At 40.2% G+C, this 22741-nt stretch overlaps 1 protein-coding gene across 2 annotated transcripts in view; it reads right to left on the reverse strand.

Annotated features, from left to right (window-relative positions):
* Nucleotides 1-603: 603 nt before the first annotated feature.
* Nucleotides 604-22741, reverse strand: part of golga1 (golgin A1) — a 29344-nt gene continuing 7206 nt past the window's right edge. The window contains exons 4-24 of one of the 2 annotated variants that reach the window (XM_042488305.1): nucleotides 21235-21309; nucleotides 18617-18714; nucleotides 18503-18535; nucleotides 16933-17061; nucleotides 16455-16624; nucleotides 16107-16218; nucleotides 15902-15985; nucleotides 14683-14808; nucleotides 13628-13723; nucleotides 13113-13208; nucleotides 12644-12739; nucleotides 11051-11191; nucleotides 10251-10325; nucleotides 9842-9931; nucleotides 8874-8976; nucleotides 7044-7204; nucleotides 6124-6282; nucleotides 5934-5993; nucleotides 4119-4343; nucleotides 3885-3971; nucleotides 604-2121 (exon numbers count right to left, since the gene is read on the reverse strand). In XM_042488305.1, the coding sequence (XP_042344239.1) occupies nucleotides 2041-2121; nucleotides 3885-3971; nucleotides 4119-4343; nucleotides 5934-5993; nucleotides 6124-6282; nucleotides 7044-7204; nucleotides 8874-8976; nucleotides 9842-9931; nucleotides 10251-10325; nucleotides 11051-11191; nucleotides 12644-12739; nucleotides 13113-13208; nucleotides 13628-13723; nucleotides 14683-14808; nucleotides 15902-15985; nucleotides 16107-16218; nucleotides 16455-16624; nucleotides 16933-17061; nucleotides 18503-18535; nucleotides 18617-18714; nucleotides 21235-21309 (2297 nt within the window). In that variant the 3' untranslated portion in view covers nucleotides 604-2040. The remainder of the gene's footprint in view (nucleotides 2122-3884; nucleotides 3972-4118; nucleotides 4344-5933; nucleotides 5994-6123; nucleotides 6283-7043; nucleotides 7205-8873; nucleotides 8977-9841; nucleotides 9932-10250; nucleotides 10326-11050; nucleotides 11192-12643; nucleotides 12740-13112; nucleotides 13209-13627; nucleotides 13724-14682; nucleotides 14809-15901; nucleotides 15986-16106; nucleotides 16219-16454; nucleotides 16625-16932; nucleotides 17062-18502; nucleotides 18536-18616; nucleotides 18715-21234; nucleotides 21310-22741) is intronic. The other variant, XM_042488306.1, reaches the window with a different exon arrangement.

The raw sequence follows: 22741 nt of genomic DNA on the forward strand, positions 1-22741 counted from the left end.
CAGACCGTCATCACACACAAAACTTAATCCATCAGACAGCACTGGCAGATAATCTTTACAGTGTAATATGTTCCTTGGTCGCAATTCTTTGTTGACCAAATTTAGGAGATCCCTATCATAGCAAAAAAAAATCACTCTCAAAATGACCGTTTTGTATCTCATTTACTCACCACGTTTCCTTAAATTTGTGAAGAAAACTTTGTTTTTCTCACATTCTTCACTGTGAATGGAGAATCCAAAAAAGGTGAACAGTCTTCAAATTGTAGTAAAATGGGGCTTTGTGTAACAACAGCAAAACTATGTCATCATCATTTAACTATATGTTAAGTTTACTACCTCTCACACAACTCGCACAGTATAATCCAAGTGTCATTTATCCAGTCATATGTTCATAACTCATCAATCACACAAAATGTTAGGAGATAAAACACATCAGTACCAACACTCTCATGCATGAGACTTGGATTACATACTGCACAAGTTGCGTGAGAGTGTAAAAATGGAAGTTTTGTTATAGTTTTGCTGTTGTTAAATGTGGTCAACTCATGAAGAATGTTCATCTTTTTGGATTATTTGTTAACTGTGGAGGCATGAGGAAAAAACTAGTTGTTTTTTTCACAAATTCGACATTATGCAGGGTGAGTAATGGATATAAAAAGTTCGCAAAAGCACACACACCCAGGTGACAGAAACCAGGTGCTGAACAAGTGATAATGCAAGAGAAGAAAAAGAATAAACAAAGTCCACACACTAGATGATGCTCCCATACATATTTTTTTTGATTACGACCAAGGTGAAGTTTTGAGCTACATGCTCTTCATCAATTGAAATGTCACTTCTGTCATAATTGATTTAAATATTTATGGGAGCATAATCTAGTTTGCAGTCTTTGTTTTTTCCCCTTTTTTTGGTCTTCTCTAAGTAATGGATACACAAATAGTCATTTTGCTGGTGAAGTAGACATACTATTAACAGATATTTTAACTATGTATATACTACACTGTTACAGATCTTAAAAAGTCAGAGCCAGCTAGGCTGTAGCTCTGACCATCTTGTAATGGTGATGTCAGTGACAGTGAATTAAAAAAGTGATGAAAATGACATTTTAAAGAGAAATGAGAGCAAGGATGTTTTGATAAAAGATACAGGCCTAGCTTAATTTTGAGTTTTAAGTAGTCTTACACCAACTGCATTTCTGGGCAGTCAGAACACAGTAATGCTCCTTTCAATGCTGACATTAATATCTCTGCTGATAATGACAACACATTCACTGCTATTCCAGTAGAGAGAAAGGCATACTTTAGAACAAATTCAGTTAAAGGGCCTCAAACTCTACATGCAGACAAATTTATATCCTTTGACACAAATGTGAACCATTTACTTTTAAATAAACCCTCTCTGATACTGAAGAGAAATCAACATTAGTACCTCTACCTGTCAAATTAAACAATACATTTCAATTATGCACCCCTCTGTGAGAGATTTCAGATAATTAACCAGGCTAAAAGGTCCTTCAGAAATAAAGGCTGCACCATTTGTCCAGTGAAGACAGGACCATCAAGTCACATTGGTTTTGTTCCCACTCAAACAGATGGGACTTGTGTGGTTTGATTCTGGGTAGAAATGATGCAGCTCATAAGATAACAGTCATGTTATTTCCCTCTGTTGTGTCTCATTTTCTGACTCATTTTTTGCTGTTTTCACAGAATAGAAACCACCAGATCTGTGTGACATCAGGGAGGAACTCCAGTGTGATGATGTGTGTCAGACATACGGTCAAACATCCATCTGCCTGCTGACAGGGAAATGTCATTTAAAAATCAGCAACTGATTATGAGCACTCTGTGCAGCCCTTCTGGGTCCCCACAGAGCAGAAAACAACAGTCCTTCCCACACAGAGCCAGAAAACTGTGGGAGGCTGTTCAGAGTTTAAAGCTAGAGTCCTGCTCAGTGGTGGGAGCCACAGCGGCAGGACTCTTCCTCCCGGAGGTGGTCCTTTGGTTCCTTTCTCTCCATCGCTTCAGCTCCTTCTGCTGCTCATCAGCTCCAGTGAGCTGAGGTGCCTGAGATGGATGGGCGGATGGCGCCCTTTGGAGAAGGCTTGGATCCAAACCAGGACATCTACAACATACAAACATGGCAGTCGGTCAGAGGGTGAGGCTACGATGAAAATAACTCAAATTAATATCTATTCTAAAGAATATGGTGTGAGCAGGGTTCCTATAGCTTGAGGCAAGTGGGATTTAAGATTTTTGAGACCTTTTAACAGCCACTTTTAATTAATTTTAAGACCAATTTTGCAATGGCAATATTAAAGTAAAAAACATCTACCAGCATCAATTATTAAAGGTTATGGGGAATTTTATTTTATTTTTCAGCTATTTATTGTTACAGAAACATGACTCGTTAATGCAAAGACTTTGATAACGTATTTTTATCATTAAGGTGAGGGTTGGATTCTGCAAGGGCTGCCCTTTGTCCCCGATTCTGTTAACTTTTATGGACAGAATTTCTAGGCACAGCCAGGGTGTTGAGGGGGTCCAGTTTGTGACCTCAGGATTGGGATGCTGCTTTTTGCAGATGATGTGGTCCTGTTGGCTTCATCAGGCTGTGACCTCCAGCTCTCACTGGATCGGTTCACAGCCGAGTGTGAAGTGGCCGGGATGAGAATTAGCACCTCGAGATCCAAGGCCATGGTACCTCGGGATCTTGTTCACAAGTGAGGGAAGGATGGAGCGGGAGATCGACAGGCTGTCGTGGTGAAGAGGGAGCTGAGCCGAAAGGCAAAGCTCTCGATTTTCCTGTCCATCTTCGTTCCTACCCTCACCTGTGGTCACGAGCTTTGGGTAGTGACCAAAAGAACAAGATAGCGGGTACAAGCGGGCGAAATGAGCTTCCTCTGTAGGGTGGCTGGGCTCTCCCTCAGAGATAGGGTGAGAAGCTCTGTCATCCAGTAGGAGCTCAGAGTAGAGCCGCTGCTGCTCTGCATTGATAAGAGCCAGATGAGGTGGCTTGGCCTTCTAACTAGGATGCCTCCCAGACGCCTCCCTGATGAGGTGTTCAGGGCACGTCCTACCGGTAGGAGACCCAGGACACGCTGGAGAGACTATGTCTCTCAGCTGGCCTGGGAACACCATTTAGGCTGCTGCCCCCGCGACCCGACCCCGGATAAGCAGAAGAAAATGGATGAATTATTATTATTTAAGTTACCGATTATTTTTGAGCTTTTCCTATGCAAAGTCAGACAGATCCACAGAGAACCCACCTCCAATCTGTAAATATTTTTAAGACTTTTGAAAGATTTATTCAAGACATTTTAATGCCAACTAAGGACTTTCTTTTTAGATTAGTGGATTCAGTACATATAAAAACTCTGTAAGGCTCAGCGGGAATACTGGGTGTGAGCTTTGCTCATGTGAGGGTTCCAAGATGGATTCAGCAAACTATTTTGACAGTTTTAATTTAATGCATATCACCTGTTTATGAGGAGGTTTCTGACATGTGACCTTTAACATAATGGTCACCCAAATGTTTCAGGGTACCCCCAGGGTTCTCAAAGTTAAATTTAACACTTTTTAAGTATGAAACATTTACTTGGTACGTTTACATGAACAGTTTGGTGGAGCTGAGATCATAGCTCGATTTGGCCATTTGACTGGACTATTGTCCTTGTCCCAGTGTACAAGCACCAGGGCAGAATCCATTTATTGACAGAAGTATGTCCAACTCCTCCCTGATCACATAACACCTGAAACTTGGTTTAAGAAAAAAAAAGGGATATTAACACAAACATTCAAGGTAAAAAGTATCAGTGGCTTTTCAGTTTTCTCCTGAAGCATTCTGGATGTCTTAGAGCAGCGATCTGTTTGAAAACTCATACCAACCTTGTATTCCAGAGTTTGTTTTAACATGTCCTCTTCCTCACGAGTGAAGTTAAGCAGTACAGACACAGCTCGTATTAGCTGGAATGCCTGACAGAGCGAGACACACACAGTCAGACTAACAGAACCAGGAGCAGCCATTCAGTCACTAAACAGCTGCAAACACACACTTTATTTGTTTATTTCAACCCACTTCTGTGTTTGAAATTATTCTTAAAATTAGCAGAAAAGACTCACCTCAGCCTCTCTACATGACATAAATTTGAGCACGACGTGTTTGAGATACTCAAAGTTGATTTCTCGTGAGTCGTTGAGGTCTGAGGTGTTGGTCACCGTGGTGGTGGAGGTCGGGGGGCTCGGCATGGAGGCTGGCGGGGGGTCTGGACAAACCTTCTCCTGTTTTTCTCCTCTGCTCTCTGGAACCTTCTCCTTCCCTTCAGCTTCTGGCTCAGACTTCAGCTTCTACAGAGCATAAAAAAGAAAACAACGCAGTGCATCCAGGAGGAATTCAGATCTCTTCATTTCTACACATTAATCTTGCAGCCTCGACCTGAAATCCATTGTTTAGACCAACTTTTTTTTTTTAGAATTTTCTGAAATGTATTAAAAGGAAAAACTGAAATACTACACTGACATTCAGTGTTCAGACTTTTTACTTTTACTGCTTCATTTACATTTTCGTCATGACAGAATGATGAGCTGCTGCAGCGCAATTAATTAATCGCTGCAAGTTTCTACCTGTCAGATTAACTTTTCAACGTCAGTGAGTCATTTGCAATTTTTACATTGTATTTATGTTGAAATGACTTCTGCCGGTAAAGCTGGAACTGGAATTGCTAGCAGCTGTTGCTGTGGTCCTGTCTGTGGCTGCGCCTGTGCCGTGATTCTACTCGACGCCATCATCTACTGCCATAATTATTACTCATGCCTCCACTATTAATATACACATATGACTGTTATTGCCACCTACATAAACTGTAATATTTGCATGTAATATTACATGCTATGATAAATTTCCTTTATTAATTTCTGTCTATCAATATTGTTAGATTTTGTTATTTTTACCATTACTGTTGCTGTGCATCTCTCCTGCTCTCTTCCTCCCTCTCTTTCTCTTTTTCTCTCTTTCTCTTTCCTATATATAATTTTGTCATCTGCTGTAATTTTATTGTTTTTAACGACATCTTTTGCACGTCTGTCCGTCCTGGAAGACAGATCTCTCCTCAGTCGCCCTTCCTGATGTTTCTATCATTTTTTCCTCATTATAAGTTTTTTTTTGTGAGTTTTTTTCTTAGACGATGTGAGGGGCTAAGGACAGAGGGATGTTGTATGCTGTGAAGCCCTCTGAGTTGTGATTTGGACTTGTGATTTGGAATAATGGGCTTTATAAATAAAAATGACTTGAATTGACTTTGGCTTGACATTAATCATAAAGGGACAGTTCACAAAAATACATATTTTTCCTCATACCTGTACTGCTATTTATCAGTCCAGACGATTTTGGTCACACCAGAACCATCTGGACTGATAAATAGCAGTACATGTAAGAGGGGAAATATGTTTATGTAACTCTCGACTGAACTTTCCCTTAAACCAGAAAAGAATGATGACATCCTCCAGATTAAAGGTGAAAATCACAAGCATCTACTAATATTAATTGACTTTGATCAGTTGGGTTCATGATTTGTAGTCACTATGTAGTTTATTCTCTTTCCTGAGCAAAGCAGTCTCATCACCATTTGTATCACTGCAACATTCAGCACTGACTGCGACTGACTCAGTCACCACTTGAGGAGCTCCACTGCTAAAAAATACTGATTTGGGGAGAGCAGAGTGAGCTCACTTTGAAAATATCATATATATGATAAGATTTAGTCATACATGTAATGACCATCTCTAAGCTGCATCACATGTCTTCGTTTTGTTTTGCCCTGTTCTAAAGATCAGAATGAAGTAGCTCCCTTATCAAGAAATATTCAGTTTGTAGACATAATTTCAGAACAAACGAAATCTGTGTGTGTGTGTGTGTGTTTGTGTTTGTGTTTGTCTCACCAGTTCTTTCTGCAGAGTCCTCTTCAGTTCTGCCAGTCTCTGCTGCAGCTGCTTTATGGTCTGCAAAACAATGTCAGTACATTTCATGTTTGGTGATGGTTGTTTCTGCTGCTGTATATGTATCTGCAGGATGCATCTGCTCTCAGCTGATACTGACACTTTATTTGATGGGAGTATGAAGGTATCTGACCCTGTTCTTGTCGCTGAGCTGCTGCTCCAGCTCTCTGTTGACCCTCTGAATGTGATCCAGATCATCCACCGTCACACTGCCATTCTGATCCTCCTCACACACTTCAGGGCTGTGAAGCTGCTCTGTCAAGGTTTCTACCTCCACCTCCAGGTACGAGATCTGGACGACATATATCAAACCACACTGACCATTAATTCATCCATTAGTGACAGCTGGCTCTTGGTAGAGATGCTGTACCAGAAAATAGGTCCTAAATTAATGAGAAAATTAGAATCAGAACACCATGAAATTGAATAGCCTGGGCTTGACTCTGTTATTGTAAGTCTGCTCCAGAACAATAAAATGATCATGATGTCACAACCATTAAAGGCCAAATAATGCAATATGTGGCATCTTAAAAATATCTTGAGACTATCACTAGGCGGGTTTCCATTAACCCTTCCATGGGCAAAATGAAATTGCAAATGTAAAATATACCTCATGGAAACATGTTAATTTGGAAAAAACTGCAATACTGTAGGTCACATGATACTATGGCTACATGGTTGTCGGTAGAAACTGGCAACCTATAAAAGCCAAAAAAGTATTTCCATCGTAATTTTGTGAAATATGGCTTTTTGAAATCACCTGAAATACCAACTCATGCAAGCGTAAACACTTTTTTGTGATAAATGGGAGTTTTTTCTAAATTGACGTGTTCCCATTAGGCATATTTTATATTTGTAACTTCCATTTGCACAATTTGAGGATTAAAGGAAACCTGCCTACTGTGTAGCATGTCCACACTGACAATAGTTTAAATACTTACATTTGTATGCTCGATCTAAGCAATGGAGTTGACTCTTAAAGAAGACTTAAAATCCCCAACATACCAGAGTAGCAGAAAAGAGCATGTATGTATGTAGGTAACTGTGACTGACCCGCGCCTGGCAGGTATCCAGCTGCTGTGTCTGGCTGAGCAGCTCCTCCCTCAGGCTGTTCAGCTGGGAGTCTTTGTCCAGCTCCATCTGCTCTAGCTGGGCTCGCTGCTGCTGCACCTCCTCCTGCAGCTGGACCAGGGATGCCTGCCGACACTGCACCTCTGTAACACACACATAAACCATTGTTTTCATGCCAAAAATCATATAGTACAGGGTGGACAAAATCAACTACTATATGAAAAAGTTGCAACATTTGTGTCCCCTTCTCCTGTTTTGGCTACCTTCAGTGTGGATGTTCGATTTCCAAATGCCAGTTTCACAATTTTTAGATCAAAGATGCCAACAGCTGGCAAAATTCAGTCTTGAATTTTCACCAGTATGTTCATTCAAGTCAGGGATGAAAGCCTTTAAAACAACATTGCGACCATCATGTTAAATCTCTCTGCTGAAAGCCTCACAGTGTGTTCTATTCTTTTAATTCCACAATCAGAATTAAATGCAATTTTATGTGGAATCTGCACACTAAGGCCTGCAACAGAAATTAATCTTAATTAAATAAAATGCTAAAAAAATAATTAAAAGCTATCACAACCAGGGATGACAAGAAATGTTTTTTGTTTTTTTTTTGCAGATATCTGCTGATATAACAGCCCATTTGGCCACCAACCGATACTAAAATCAATATATTCAATTTTTTTCCCAACTTATGTTAGTGATCATCAAGCCTCTTCTGTAGTGGCATCAACATCATATTCTGCATACTCTTATCGTCCAGCAGATGGAGACGTACAATACAATGCTCTTCAGTGAATGTAAAATCTGAGTGTGCAAAATAAGAAAAAAGTTCAACTTAGGGTTGATGTTATGTACATGCTTTATCAATACTTTATCAATAAAAAAAGGTTTGTGATATCATCACAGATCAGCATTTTGACTGATTCCGGTATTTTATTTTAATGCCAATATCTGTCCATATCCCTGACGTGTCGATATTGTTGTGCATCCCTAATCACATCCCTGTTCATGGTGGTGAATCACACTGTTGAGACATAAGAAAAAATATTAACCCAACGTCATGTTAAAAGCACAGGAACTTCAGGTTATGGTAAATCTCTTTGGCTATCATCTGACAACAATAACGCATCTGGAGGTGAGCGCCAATATTTCTGACTGATCTGGTGGAGCCAAATTCAAGCTCAGACTTTCTCCTCCATACTGTGGTCATTTCAGAACATTTCTAGAAACAGATATCTGCATATGATTGCAGTAGGGGCCGACAGATTATGGCTTTATAACAAAAAAGTTGCAGGGAACTTGCTGTATGTGATCTTGAGCGTTGCAGTTTTGATTAAACATTTGCTAAAGGAATTTAAACAAAGTACTGTGTCGCAGTTTGTTAAGTTCCAAATTCTAAATATTGACAGAAAGATTTTCATTTTTACTGTAAATGCATATTGGTTCCAAATCAGTAATGGGTCTCATTAACAACTAATTTTCAGTATCGGTATCAGCTCTGAAAAACAAACACTGGTCGACCCCAGAAGATAAATCTTTAAAAACTAATATAAAGTGATATCATCATCAGATGATGGCTAATGGGTTTTGAGATTGCATTTTGTACAGTTCCTTCCACCTCTCCACGTGAACTATTTGCCTGCTGCTCAAACATGATTGGTCAACACTACTATAACCAAAAACAGAAACTAGAATGCCATCGATACCAAAGTCTTGTCCTCTTGCCTAAAAATTCTGCATACATCTGCAAAATCTGTTTAAAGAGATACGTACATGTTTAAAGGTTCTGAAGTGTGTATGTTTGTGTGTGAGTACCATTCTGGAGTGTCTTCATGTCCTCCTCTCTCAGTGCTAGCTTCTCTGTGACTGTGGATAGGTCCTGCTGTGAGCTCTGTAGAGATGTGCTCAGCTCTCCAACCTGACAACAAGCAAAAACCAAACACTTTTCATCACACTGTACATGCTTTCACACTCACACACACACAATGACAACCATTATTGAATTTCATTCACATCATCTTAATATCAGTTTGTGATCAAATAAAGGTAAAGTCGATTGAATAACACTTCTTCTGTTCCTCAACAGAAATACCAGTGTTTGCGACTGCTCTGTAGGGAGAAGGCTACATCATTTAAGGGGACCACATCTTATACCGCTTCCGGGTTTTTCCAACATGGCAAACCCCATTAATATACAAGTGAACACACCGCTGCGAGTCTGCCTTTCTGTCAGCTTGCGTGTGTATGTTTATGTGTGTGTGTGTGTGTGTGTGTGTTGGGGGTGGTGGTGGGGGGGTGTTTTGTTGGTGTGTCCGTGCAACATCACAGGCAGGCCGGGGAACAGGCAAACAGTAGACAGCAGCAGGAACAGAGGTCTCTGAAAACTTTTCAGTGGTTTCTTATCTTCATGTACCTCGTATTTATGCAATCTCTCTTTCAAACTCTGTGTGGACTAATTTGGATCGATGTTTGAGTGCAGCTTGGGAGGAGATAGACAGTAATTAGAGACAGCACATCATTGCATCTTACCAGTTAAGGAGCTGATATTAGCAGGTTCACCTTGGTGTTGTGTTCTCACCAAGAACATCGGAGCGGGAGGCAATAAAACCTCATGACTGCTGTATAGTCATTTGACCCTGGTGTGAATGCTGATCATTTCCATTCTCATTGCATTAAAAAGGTATTAGCAGGTGTTAGCTGTTGTTTTGTGCTGTGGAAATGAGGCTTTAGCTGTTGCACTTCTATTACTGTGAATACTGTGTGATGTGTCTTTGCCCACAGACCAGTGTTTGCAGATCCTCCTTCTGTCGTCTGGTTTCTTCTAGAGCTTTGGCAATTTCCGTGCTCACTGTGTGCCGACTGCTCAACTCTGCCTGAGGGAACACACCAGGAAAAGAGAACTACTAATACAATTTGCTTTCCTTCATGAAAATGGCCTCCTTTGAGTCTGTAGACCTCTACATTTCAACAGCTTTTGGCTTTGTAATATGTTGCTGTAAAGCAGTGAGGCTGTATCACATTATGTGAAGACTACAACTGGATAAAATGTTTGTTTAGTGTCTGAGCAACAGACTTTTTTATCTCTCCATACATTTACAAACTTTGATCTGATGAACTTTTCCATTACATGTCCCATATAAAGCCTGAGTATCAGTCATGAATCTAAACTCTGTGTGTTGTAGTTGATCTTACTCTGCACTGTTCCAGCTCCTCTGTCTGCTGGCTCAAAGTGGAGTTTACCTCCACCCTCTGCCTTTCAAGGTCAGCCTAGCACACAACAGAAAAGGTAAAGTGTCAGTCATCATATAGCAAACGCCGTTCTCTCTTCTCTGCATACATACATTTAGAAAAATGATGAATTTGTAAACCCACGTCTCTCCGAGCCTGTTTAGACCTGGTATTAGTATGCATTTCTGTGATCTGAATGCAAGTGGACAGTCAAGACACATCGCCCATAACATCTGTGTCTATCATACATCTTCAGATGAGCACATATTCAGATTTTTATTTTATTACTGTCCCACAGTTACTTTTGCTAGCCGCTCTGTAGCATGATTGGTACTCATATTTTGCTTTGTCGGCACAGTTGGAGAGCTCACTGTGAGCAGAATTCAACACATCTCCTTCTGTAAAACAAAAGAATGGATGGTTATGTAACACTTCATCCAACTCAGCATAAGAAGTCTTGCACTGATGATGCAGTTTTTGTCAGAGATGCATCAAGACAGCGTTAGCATTTATACTACAAATATATGTGGTCAAATGCGTCGCAAGCCACCTCGGCAAGTGGATTGAGTGATCAAAAATGTGTCTTGATGGTTGTTCACACCTGTATTTAGTGCTATCCAGTTGTGATCAGATCACCCGAGAGGCATGTTGAAGCCAGATCTAAAACAGTGTCAGTGGAACAGCATCACTGCTGCTGTACACTTTTTTAGATCACAAATAAATCTTTGAAAATGTAAGAATTAGCAGTGAGAGGCAGAACATACCACGGTGTCCTGCAGGGTCTGTCTTTCTGTCTGTAAAGAGCTGATACTTTCCTCCAGGCGGCCGGCCTTCTCCTGACTCTGCTGCTCTACCAAACACACCTGCTGCTCCAGAAAGGCCTTCTGTGCACTCCACTCTCCTTGCTGAACAAAACACACAAACAAACGCATGGTTTAACATGTGCATATAAAAACCAACTTTAACTAGATTACAAACAGATTGAAGTCAAATACTGTCCCTTAAAAAGGACTTTAAAGTACATGAACAATTTCAGTTTTTTCAGGTTTTTTCAGGGTTTTTTTTCAGTTTTTTAGAAATATATCTTGTTGTATTTGTATATATGAATATATATATTACAAATGGGTACAGGTTGCAGATCTATAGCTTATTATATTTCTTAATAGGCAGTATATTATGACTGCACACTCGCAGCTGATTTTAAATTTATTTAATACAATCGACAACACTTAAAGTGAATATGGTCAATTTCAAAATATTGATGTATAGAGAAGCAAAATTAAGATATTGTGGAAATTGCAACCAGGAGTTACAATTTTCAACATTTTACTACCTGAATCTGAATTAAAACTCATTATAACCGATACAAACTGTGTTTACTGACAACAGAACACTATTATGATGTAAATAAAAACAAAACAAACAAAAACCTTATTTGCAGGTCTAAAAACACATGACACATTCTTGATATTACCACCAGATGGCCCCAAAGTGAAGGTTTTTTTAAAATCTCACACTGCAGTTGCAATAGTTTGACTTTTGTTTGACCATTTGTTGAGGAGTGATGTGGAGCAGGAGCAGCAATTTTTGCTTTCATATAATTTTTAATTCAAAACATTTACTTGCGTGAATTTGTAATTGAAACTAAGCATTTATATTTAATATGCATTTACTGATTAACTATTTTTGATCACTGTCCAATAATTGATAGAGTGCTTAAAGTTTGCCTCATAACTTCCTCTTGTATTCTATATTTGGTGAGTGGAGCTCTGCTTTACTTTCGTGGGCCTGTCTTCTCAGTTTGCTGAGAATTATACCTAACAAAGGCTGAGAGTTTCATGCGATTAGAAGTTTAGAGGTACAATGATAAATCGTCGTGGTTAGCACTGCTGCCTCACAGCAAGAGGATCCCTGGTTCGAACCCGGGTTGGAACAGGGTTCGGTCCGTGGGCGGGGGCCCTTCTGTGCGGAGTGTGCATGTTCTCCCCGTGTCTGCGTGGCTTCTCTTCGGGGTCTCCGGCTTCCTCCCACAGTCCAAAGACATGCAGCTCAGGTTGATTGGTGACTCTAAATTGACCTTAGGTGTGACTGTGAGTGTGTATGGTTGTCTGTCTATATGTGTCGGCCCTGCGATAGTCTTGCAACCTGTCCAGGGTGTACCCCGCCTTCCGTCCGATGACAGCTGGGATTGGCTCCAGCCCCCTGCGACCCTTGCGAGGACAAGCGGTTACGGAGGATGGCTGAATGAATGAATGAATGATAAATCGGTCTCCTCCATCAGCCAACTTTGGGAAATATCAAGCCCATTTCTTTAGTAAAGAGACTCATTTTGTGTCATTGACTGTTGTGGTACTCACCAGTTTTTCCATGTGCTGCTGTTTGTCTGTGTATTGCTGCTCTGCACTCGTCAGTCTCTCAGTGCTCTCTAGGACTTGCTGCTCTAAATTAGCTATCTGAAACAGAAAGAGGTACAATAAGTGATTGTGACCAGGTTGCCTGTGGCTCCGGAGGTAGAGCGGTCGTCTACCAATAAGAAGGTCAGTGGTCACTGGCCATTCAGCAGACATCCATGTATTTCCCATTAATCTGAAGACCCACACATATAAGTATCTTATACATATTATAAGTAAGTCTGGCCACCTGTCAGTTGCCTAATGTTTCTCTTTTGTCAGCTGTCATCAGACAGTCTTTACTGGATGCTTTCTTGTCCCCATAACCATGTGATTTTGTAAATGAAAAATGCTTCAAAAGGAACCTCAAGGTGCTTTGGGTAATTTAATAACTTGGTTATCTGTGGTTCTTGCAGTACTGTGTCTGTTTGCTTACTTGCGTGTCTGTTCTCTCTCTGTAGGCTCTGGAGGAGTCGTCTTTATGTCGGAGCAGGGTCTGAAGCTCAGTAATGCTGCAGCTCATTCTGGATACCTAGACCAGACAGAAAACACACAGCTGGAGGGCCATTCTTTCACAATGATTTATCACCTTGCGAAGACAGCATGTTCTAAGTATGAAAGTTGGAAAAGCCATATATTGTGTCCTGCAGAAGATTGTCAAAGTCAACATTTCATTGGGACTGAAGCCGAATTTAAGCCCAGATTGAAAATTACTAAAGTCATGTTTGTGGAAACAGGAATAAATAAAGGTGCACTCTTTTTAAGCTACAATAGTGCAAACTGTTGGGTGACCTATATCTGTGACTTTAGCCCAATGAGGAGATATTACAGCAGTTAGCAATCTAAGTAATCCACAAAAAAAATGTATCTGTTATCATGGGCTTGCATATCTGATGGATTCAGGGGCTTTAGCATGGGTCTGGCCCCAGTGAAGAGGTGCAGTGGTTTTACCTGTGTTTCCAAGGAGCTGACAGTATCAGCATGGTTAGTCCGAACATGCAGCAGCTCTGCTCTGCTCTCATCCAGACTCTGCTCCAGGCTGGACTTCTGAAAAGGCAACAACAGGACTGATAAGCAGGCGGTTTGGATCCTACATATCATTCCCTAATACATTAAAGATGAGCATAACATTATATCTATTAGTTTTAATGCACAACAAGTTCTAAAAATCCATCAGATGAAAAGAGTTCTGGAAGCTTCTAGAAAGAGACTAATAATTCTTTTGATGAAAAGACCAAAAACAGACAAGTGAATGTATGATGTGAATATTTTCAGGTGACTGTGTGACTGTGTGTAAACATAGCCGCCAATAATTTCTGTTACCATAAGCTAACCAAACATAATATACATAATGCTCTTTTTTCATCATTACATAAACCTACCTGTAATTTATGGTCAAGAATACAAATGGGCTTTGACTTAATCCTGCATCTAATCCATTTTATTTTAATGAATGATAATTGATGCTTTAATATTACACACACTCGTATCACTGCGCACAAAATGCACTTTTCAAAATCAAGCTTAAAAAATATTATACATTAATATTATTCTCTATTTTTACAGATTTGATTTTTCAACCTTCGTTACTCTTTATCATAAATATAAAATATCCATAAATTTAAAAATGTTGATGAATTATTTTCAATATGCTACATACAAAGTAGATTTTTTTTGCTGCTGACAGTCTGAGACTGTCAGTCTTATTTTTATACTGCTACACTGTCAGGGGTGGGGTTATGCTGAGTATAGCTCCAGTGTGTCATCGAGCGATGGTTTTAGGCCCGCCCAAAAAATCTTAAAACAGGACAATGGTGAAAAAACAAACTCCAAATTCAGTACTATATAGTAAGAGGTCTTTGTAACAGGTGTTCAACAATCAGTTTCCAACATTTATAATGTGTTTTGAAACACACTCTGTTTTGAAACAGAGTGGAGGGAATCTCCACGAGTCTGCCACATAAAATGTGAAGCTTAAACTAGGCCCTGCTCTCAGTGTTCTTCACCTCCTGGAGAAGCTCCTGTAGATGCTCGTCCTGGCTCAGGTTTCCCTGTAGCCGTCTCTCCAGAGACGTCACTTTCTTCTGAAGCTCCACTAACAAGCGCTCCTTGTCCTCCTCAGTTACAGCAGCCTGATGGTGTCAAGGGAAGACATAAAACAGGCCTTCAACAACTTCTTCTTAACTCAGTTTTAAAACCTGGACTGTAAATATTGTTATTCCAAAAGCCTAATTAGATATTTGAAACTAACTGAAAAACCTGTCATATTCAGTTATGCCCTTCTATTTCCTGTCAGCTCCAGTAAAGAGAGGAAATGTCCCTGAATTTCCCTGCCTTAAAAACATTTTCAGTCTGAATTATTTGATGCTTGAGGAGTTCCTCAAAAACCTGATATGATGATGATTGCTTACTGTCAACTGCACATGTTCGATACTGTAATATGACGGCTATTTTGTACTGGGGCTGTCAATTTTATATCAAAAAAATTCTAACCGAGTCTACAGTCACACCACACTGTTTGACTTCGTTTATTTTAGGTATTTTCAGTCAAAATAGTTCTGGGTACTCTTTGAGACGAAGAGCCCACTGTGTGATTTCCTGAGAGCTACATACCATCAAGGACTTTTTTCTGATAGCACTCTCACCGCAAATATGATGTACTGTAAGCCTGCCAGCGGTTGGTATAGCAACATCACCTGTATTTTTACAGTAGCATATACTGTATGCTTAGTGAAGTTTTGACTTCACTGTCAGTCTGTGTGTCCTTGTTTTCTTCCAGACAGATGAAGACATTGAAACTGTGGTAGCAGGTGTCATAGAGTCAATACAATTATCAAAACACCATTTTCAATCAGTGTGACTGCAACATGCATGCAGCCTGTTGTAATTACTCCTGCTCTTTTCTTATTTTCCAGTACCCCCACTTCTCTGGCCCTCACATGCTGCTAATGCATGCAGTGTGTTCCAGATGTAACCACAACACCAGGCATGTTAAAACCAGCATGTGACAATATAGTTTGAATTCTACAACACGGATGGCAAAATAATGTATAAAGGTAAAGCTAAGTGGAACAATGTCAATCTACCACAATGGTACGTCTTCTTTTAGTCCTCATCTATTTAAACCTTACTTCTCTCAAAGTGACAGCCAAACTTGTGCTGTTCCCTGACTCTCTCAAACACAAGTCATTCACAATGTGATGGTTAATCCTCAGTTATTCTGACCTTTTGTTGTTGCAGTTTTAGGGCGTCATGTTCAACCTGTAATTCCTGCAGGGATGTCTCTAAGGTCGACACCATCCTCTGCGACTGAAAAACAAACATTTCACAAACTCATTCACAGATAGAGCTGCCTTGAAAAAATCAAGGTCAGTCACATCAGTAAAGAAGTAGTCATGTGTAGCGTGTGCAGCTTGTGATCAGGACCGACCTTCTGGAAGTCTTCAGAGACCTGCTGGATGACTGACTGCAGCTCCTTGCATCGTCCATCCAGCTCACTGACCTTCTTGTCTGCCTCCTCTCTGAGCAGCAGCAGCTCCTCTCTACAACAAAAAGAGAGTTGAGTTCAACATCAAATGTAAACCAATACGTTATAGAGAATGTTATACACCTGAGAAAACGCTTTTTATTTCTAATAGATTTTCTGATCGTCAAGTAAAGCTTAGCTGTCTGGCTATACATCTAATTCTTTGTCTGATTGCTTGACCAAAACACCAAACTAAATATTTTGAGAAGAGCATTTAGATCCCATACTGCTGCCTGTTGCATTTCCTCTCACCGTTCTATTTCCAGCTCAGAGTTGAGTCTGCAGCTCTCCTCATGCTGCTGTTTCAGAGTCTGGAATCTTCCTCGAGCCTCGGACAGCCCTCGCTTTGCCAAGTGAACTTCAGCCTCCTTTTGCTTGAGCTCCTGATCCTGCTGGTTCAGCTGCTCCTCCTTCTTCAGCAACTGATGGACATAAATGTGAAACAAATTATAATAAACAAACACTCGATGCACTAAAGAAAGGGTTGCTATGAAACCATGTGAAATTCAATCACACCTCAACAAACTAAGTGCTTTTTAAACACTGACTCTCCATCCTGCACTGAGGCTCACAGAGTACATTGATTTAAAAAGTTAAGTTCTTCAAAAGACAGAAAATCTTGTCCTTCTCCGATTTTTGATGTAATCGCTAAATGAAAATAAGATGGCGGCAGACATTACTGTTTGGAAGTAATGCTGCAAATCCACCATCCCACCACACATGTACGCACCATGTGTTTAACTTTAGCGAGTTCCTGCTGCTGAAAGCCCTCCAGTTCATCCAGGTCATCCCTTTTCTGGAAGAGTGCTAAGCTTTGCTCCATCATCTCCTCAAGTCGAGCTGACAAGGAAGCCCTCTCCTAAACACACACAACGGTTATACCAGCGGACACGTGTATGAGCAGGTTTCAACAAACCAAATTCAAGTGTGCTTTCACACCTGCAGTTTGTTTGGTCCAGCCACAGACTGTAAAATAAAAATGGATGACATGACAGCCACCAAAAAGTGAGGCCAAAATATCTGGATCGCCCCCTATTGGCTGTCTGGAGCATAGGTCATATACTCCGGCACCTCCATGAAGTCAACGGGACATGGGCCAAACTAAAAACTCAAACACATTTTTCCAAAGATGGTTTCTGTCATTAAAGGTAGGTCTGACGTTCAGATTTGACATCATGAGCGACCGTTGTGTGCCAGTTGCTGTGCTTGCAATTAATAGTGCTGCTCGCAATCAGTGGGACGTATGGGTGAGAACTCCATGACTGCACATATTGCTACTGAGACGACTCTGGCTCCAAATTATGTTACCAGCACTTGATTGCAGCAGCTGTATCTGTGATATTTTGGCTTTCCCTTTAGCTTTGGTCACTCATTTCACATTCTTTAAATAGATGGAGTAGAAGACAAGCTCACTCTCCTGGTTTAACTTCTTTCCACTTTATATCATGTGATGATGCTCGTAAATTCATCATATGTAGTGCACAGCACGCACCACCGGAGTTTATTCTGCTGTCTCTACTGGTGGAAAAGGCAGCTGAGGTGAAAAACACCTCCGACAAACCACCTAGTGTTAGAGATAGAAGTTACAGGACTGTAAACAGCTAGTGCCCAGCAGGCAGAGAGAGAGTATGGGGAATCACGGTACATTTTTTACATCTAACTTGGTAAATTAAAGATTTATTTGGACCAAACCAGAGCTGGTAATTGTTGGAACAGTGGACATACTAACTAGATTACTAATAAGAGTAACCAAGATGGTTTGGGTGAGCTTTAATTTGTTTCTGTTGAGTTTAAAGGAAGTTTTTTGATGAATTAACAGGGCAATCAAGCCTCATCAGTCTTCTGTGACAAAGAGAAAGTTGAATTCAAAAGGTGTAGTTGTATTTTTCTGTCTAATAAGGAAAAGGGTGCATTACCTTTCTTAAAAGTTTGTGGGTTTCATTTTGTGTATTTACTAGTCTGAAAAGTTGAAAGTAAGTGGCGGGTTGTTGGGGTTGCACACATATATCGTCATATACCGTATACCCCAGTGAATTTTCATGAAGGTATGAAATATTGTATCCCACCAAGCCTAGTCTTAATCCAGTTATTTAGTCAAGCAAGGAGAAGTTAACGGGCAAATGTACTGACTGCAAGTTAAACTGAATTATATTAAACAGGTGTGAAAGCACAGTATTTGAATATTGCACTATTTCTGAAATACTCAAGCTATTTATTTAGTTTTCACATTTAAAGATTTTATATATGATCATACTTAGTGTATTATTTGAAAGTCAACAAGGACAGATTAAAAGACTTACCTTTTCCACATCACTTATCTTCTCCATCCATTCCTGCAGGTAAAAGACAGTAAAATATAAGTCCCCAAGCCACAAATCAGGACTGTGCGGCAAGTGAGACAGAATGGCCTTTACCTGATCCTTCTTTTCCAGTGCTAGAGCCATCCCCTCTGCCATTTTGGCTCTGCTGGCCTGGTGAGCATCATTCTGCTCTTGGAGTTTCTTTATAGATGCTGGGCAGTGAAAGTGAGATAGAGAAACAGAAAGGGAAAGATGGAAACCAGAGAGGTTTGTATGCAACCAAAGAGAACAGAAATCCTAAATAGCACAGACAGTGGCACTGTTAGTAGCTGTGAAAAGTTAGAGTTAGATTAAGAAGTGTGTTCATCCCAAAAGCAAAGACAGGCAAAGACAAGCGATGCATGGCAGCTGACGAAAATTCAAACACACTTTATTAAACCTAACACTGCATCTTAGTTGTGTGGGAACTGAGAAAAGAATATTACTTATTGAAGCTGCACTTCCTATTGCAATTCACAACTCCACACAGAACCAACAACAAACATAAGGTTTTACTATTCTAGGAGTTTTAACTATCTTTTCAGTCAGCTCTGAGAGGGTGCTGGGGAAAGAGCTCCATGGTCCTTCAATTCAAAAGGTTTATGCCTATTTGCTGAGAAAAGCTGACAACTTGGGCTGATGGTGGCACTAGGAACTTGTGGAGTACCCAACATGAAAATAAAAGAACATGAATGTGCTCTGTAAATAACATAGCAACCTCCCGGAAACCCCACATTTCCGATAGATGCAGCTATGTCGCTCTCTTCTGTGCTACCTCTCTGTAGTTTCAATGTGCACTGGAAGAGTTTCAGAAAAAGAGAATCTTCAACCAAATTGTTCTTGAGCAGCCACATTTCAAATGAAATTAAGAGTTAATCTGTCAGCACTGGGTTTTGGAAAAAGTGATGAGACATGACGTAACATGACATGAATTTAATGTTAAATGGTCATCAGTGTCACACTTCAGAGATGTGTGCTGGCAAAAATAAACCTAAATTGCATAGTCAGTGAATCAGATAAAAGACCTGAGAGTGAGAGGCTCGGCTCACTCACTTAGACGATTGCTATCTGATCTTCCCCAGAGGCCATGACAGCTGCAACATGGCAGAACTGCATCCAGTGGACATCAGGGGTTAAATTGTGTGTTTCTTGTGCAGAAATCCAAATTTCAGCCTAGGGCTGGGCGATATGGCTTTAAAGTAATATCACAATATTTTAGAGCTATATTGCGATACATGATATATATCTCCATATTTTGAAATCTCCTCTAAAATACTGTAAACTATTAAAATACAAATTTATAAAATGAACTACAGTTGCAAATTAAGTGACTACTACCACAAAATAAACTACTGCTATAATGGTAAACAAAGCATAAAGTTAAATAAAACACTGATATAATGGTATATAAAGCATAAAGTTAAATAAAGTACTGTTATAATGTTAGATAAAGTTAAGCATAAAGTTAAATAAAATACTGCTATAATGTTAAATAAAGTATAAAGTTAAATGAAGTACTGTTACAGTAAAGTAAAATGAAGTATTATTGTAATTATATAAATCAAAGCAGAACCCATAGTGCTTCTATTTTGAAGGACCTGGCTCCTCTTGGGCTGTGTTGATGGTTTTGCTGTGGGTTTGAAGTTTCTGGTCAGCAGTAGGATGTTAGCATTAGCAGAAAGTTACACTGCAACTGTGGTATAAGGATTCATCCACTGCGAGCTGGAAACAAACTAACAGCTCTCCGGTTCAGAGATTGCAAAGATTTCCAAGTCACACTGGTGCTCTGTGGTCACAAAATGTAACTAAACAGTCGCGATCGAAGCTCTGCAGATAGGAAAAAACAAAGCCTCACCTGCTCACACTATCCCCACTACTACTCATTAAGTTAGACTGTCCTTTTTCTTGGTGCCGTGCATTGTAGGCGTCCCCTCGGCCATGCAGACAGACGCAGAGCGTTATCAGAGCATAAAATGAAACGATCAACGTTTTCTTTTTATCAGACAATATATTTTGTCATATCGCACAGCCCTATTTCAGCCAAGTGGAAAGGTCACCAAAATTATTAGTAATCATCCTCAGGACAACAAATATCGACAATGTTGGACATGTACTTCAACTGATGTCACAAAAAGAATCAAAAGTAGATGGACAAATCCATCAACAGGCAAATATACCAGTTTCTCCACTGGCAAGCAGCCAGACAGAATTCAGCACAGCCACCAGACGTGGTAATAATTGAATAATGGGTGTGGCTGCAATCATCATCCTAATGCTATTAACCACAGCTAGTAAAGCTAGTGAGCAACACTTCCATCATGCAGTCTGTGTTTCTTATAATCATAAATCCAACTAAAAGCGACAGGGTCAAATCACCTCTTCAGGAGCTGTTTTCATGCATGGTAGGAAATCTCAGAAACCATTAACCAAAGTAGTTGTGTGAGGTAAATTCAGAGAAAGTGGGTACACTGACATCTTGACAGACAACACATACACTTATCTAAAATAAATAACTTGGTTTAAAGGAAAAGGCATTCAGCGCTTCCAAAGCAAAGGTCTAAAGCCAATGATAATAGCTGCAGGGAAAAAAAATCGTCATGGAAGGAAGTGATGGTATGCTAGGTGATGGTCATTACTGCGGACAGACAGATGAGACAAAGGAAGCTCATTGGGAGGAGAGTAGAGGTACGTACAATCCTGATGCTTTTCTAATGCAATTTCAAGCTTCTCCTTCGTCTTCTGCATAATTCGTAGCTGCTCAGCGTAGTCTAGTGTTGGGAAGTAGGATGATGGGATGGGGTACCAACAGCACATACACGCGCGCGCACACACACACAGCCGCACACACAAAACACAAACAAAGAAGAGGAACAGGCAGATGACGGTAAAGAGAGAGGCAGGAGAGAGAGTGAACAAAAGGAGAGGGAGAAAGCAAAAAGGGAAAACATGATTGAGAAATAATGGAAGGTAAAACTATTAATGATTTTCTTATCTGAGAAAACCATACTGGTTAAAAGGCTACATGAGAATGTGTGACCCTTAACGTTTTCCAAAGGGTGCAATGTCACTTCAGAATGAGCTATTAATAGAGGCGAAAATGCCTAAAACTTCACTATTGTGTCTCATTGAATATACACCAAGCAAACATTAAAACTGTAATACATGATCATATTGATTCGCAGACATTAAAATCATCAGTATAAACAAGATAATTGCCAGCATGGCTAGCACCCTCTGTGCTGCATGGGTCACGTTTACAGAGAGATACGCTTTTAGATGAAAAACAGGGAGAGGGCTGTTTTTCCACACCAAGCAGGTTTTATTCCAAACTTTGTGGCACATTTAAATGGTTGAGGAAGTGACACTTTTAAAATTCATCTGGCATTGACATGTTGATGTTTAATAAGCGTGGCATCATTTCTGATAAACTGCCACCACCTTCCTGCCAAATGGAAACATTCAAGATTAGAATCTGGATCTCTGGCCAAAAGACACTATGTTAAATGAACTGAACTTTACTCAGCTGAAAGTGACGCAGTCATGCTCATTAAGTGTTTATAGATGTGCTATGCCAAGATTAAGGCACTCATAACTGACTATTTAATAACAGAGGTTGGATTTTCAACTGTAATTTGTATTGCACCACAAGACTGACAAGAGCATTAACATATTCCAGGTTTTCAAACTGGCTCCTGGCAGGATCTAGTCATATTCTTTAGGCAAAGACAGTTTGTTTGAGCTGCTGGTGCAGGTCTAATAGATATGCAGCATTCAAGTTTCACTGCCAAGACCAGTGTTTTATCCAGAGGTGGCAACACTTTTTCAATGAAAGTAGGTAGCACTAGCTCCAAAAGTTGCTAAAATTCTCTAGATGATGTTCATATGCTAATTTCCTTATTGTTAACAACATCATCATTAATGGAAGCATTAAATTTGGCAAAACAGAAAATCCTTAACAAAACATTTTAATGGCATGAGAGCTATTGCAGTTTACTACAGTGCAACACTTTACCGCACTTCCAATCCACAGAACAAGAGCTTCACCATAACTACAGAAACTCACTACAACCGAGCTCCCACAGCCAGTGGAGTCTCCTCTCCTCGTGCCTGTCACACACTGACTGCACAGCACGAGAGGAGGGACGCGTGGAGCCCCCACACTGATGGTGAAGCAGCTGTGGACTGCAATAACTCTCAGTA

The sequence above is a fragment of the Plectropomus leopardus genome, chromosome 6, assembly GCF_008729295.1.
Source record: "Plectropomus leopardus isolate mb chromosome 6, YSFRI_Pleo_2.0, whole genome shotgun sequence".
Lineage (NCBI taxonomy): Eukaryota > Metazoa > Chordata > Actinopteri > Perciformes > Serranidae > Plectropomus > Plectropomus leopardus.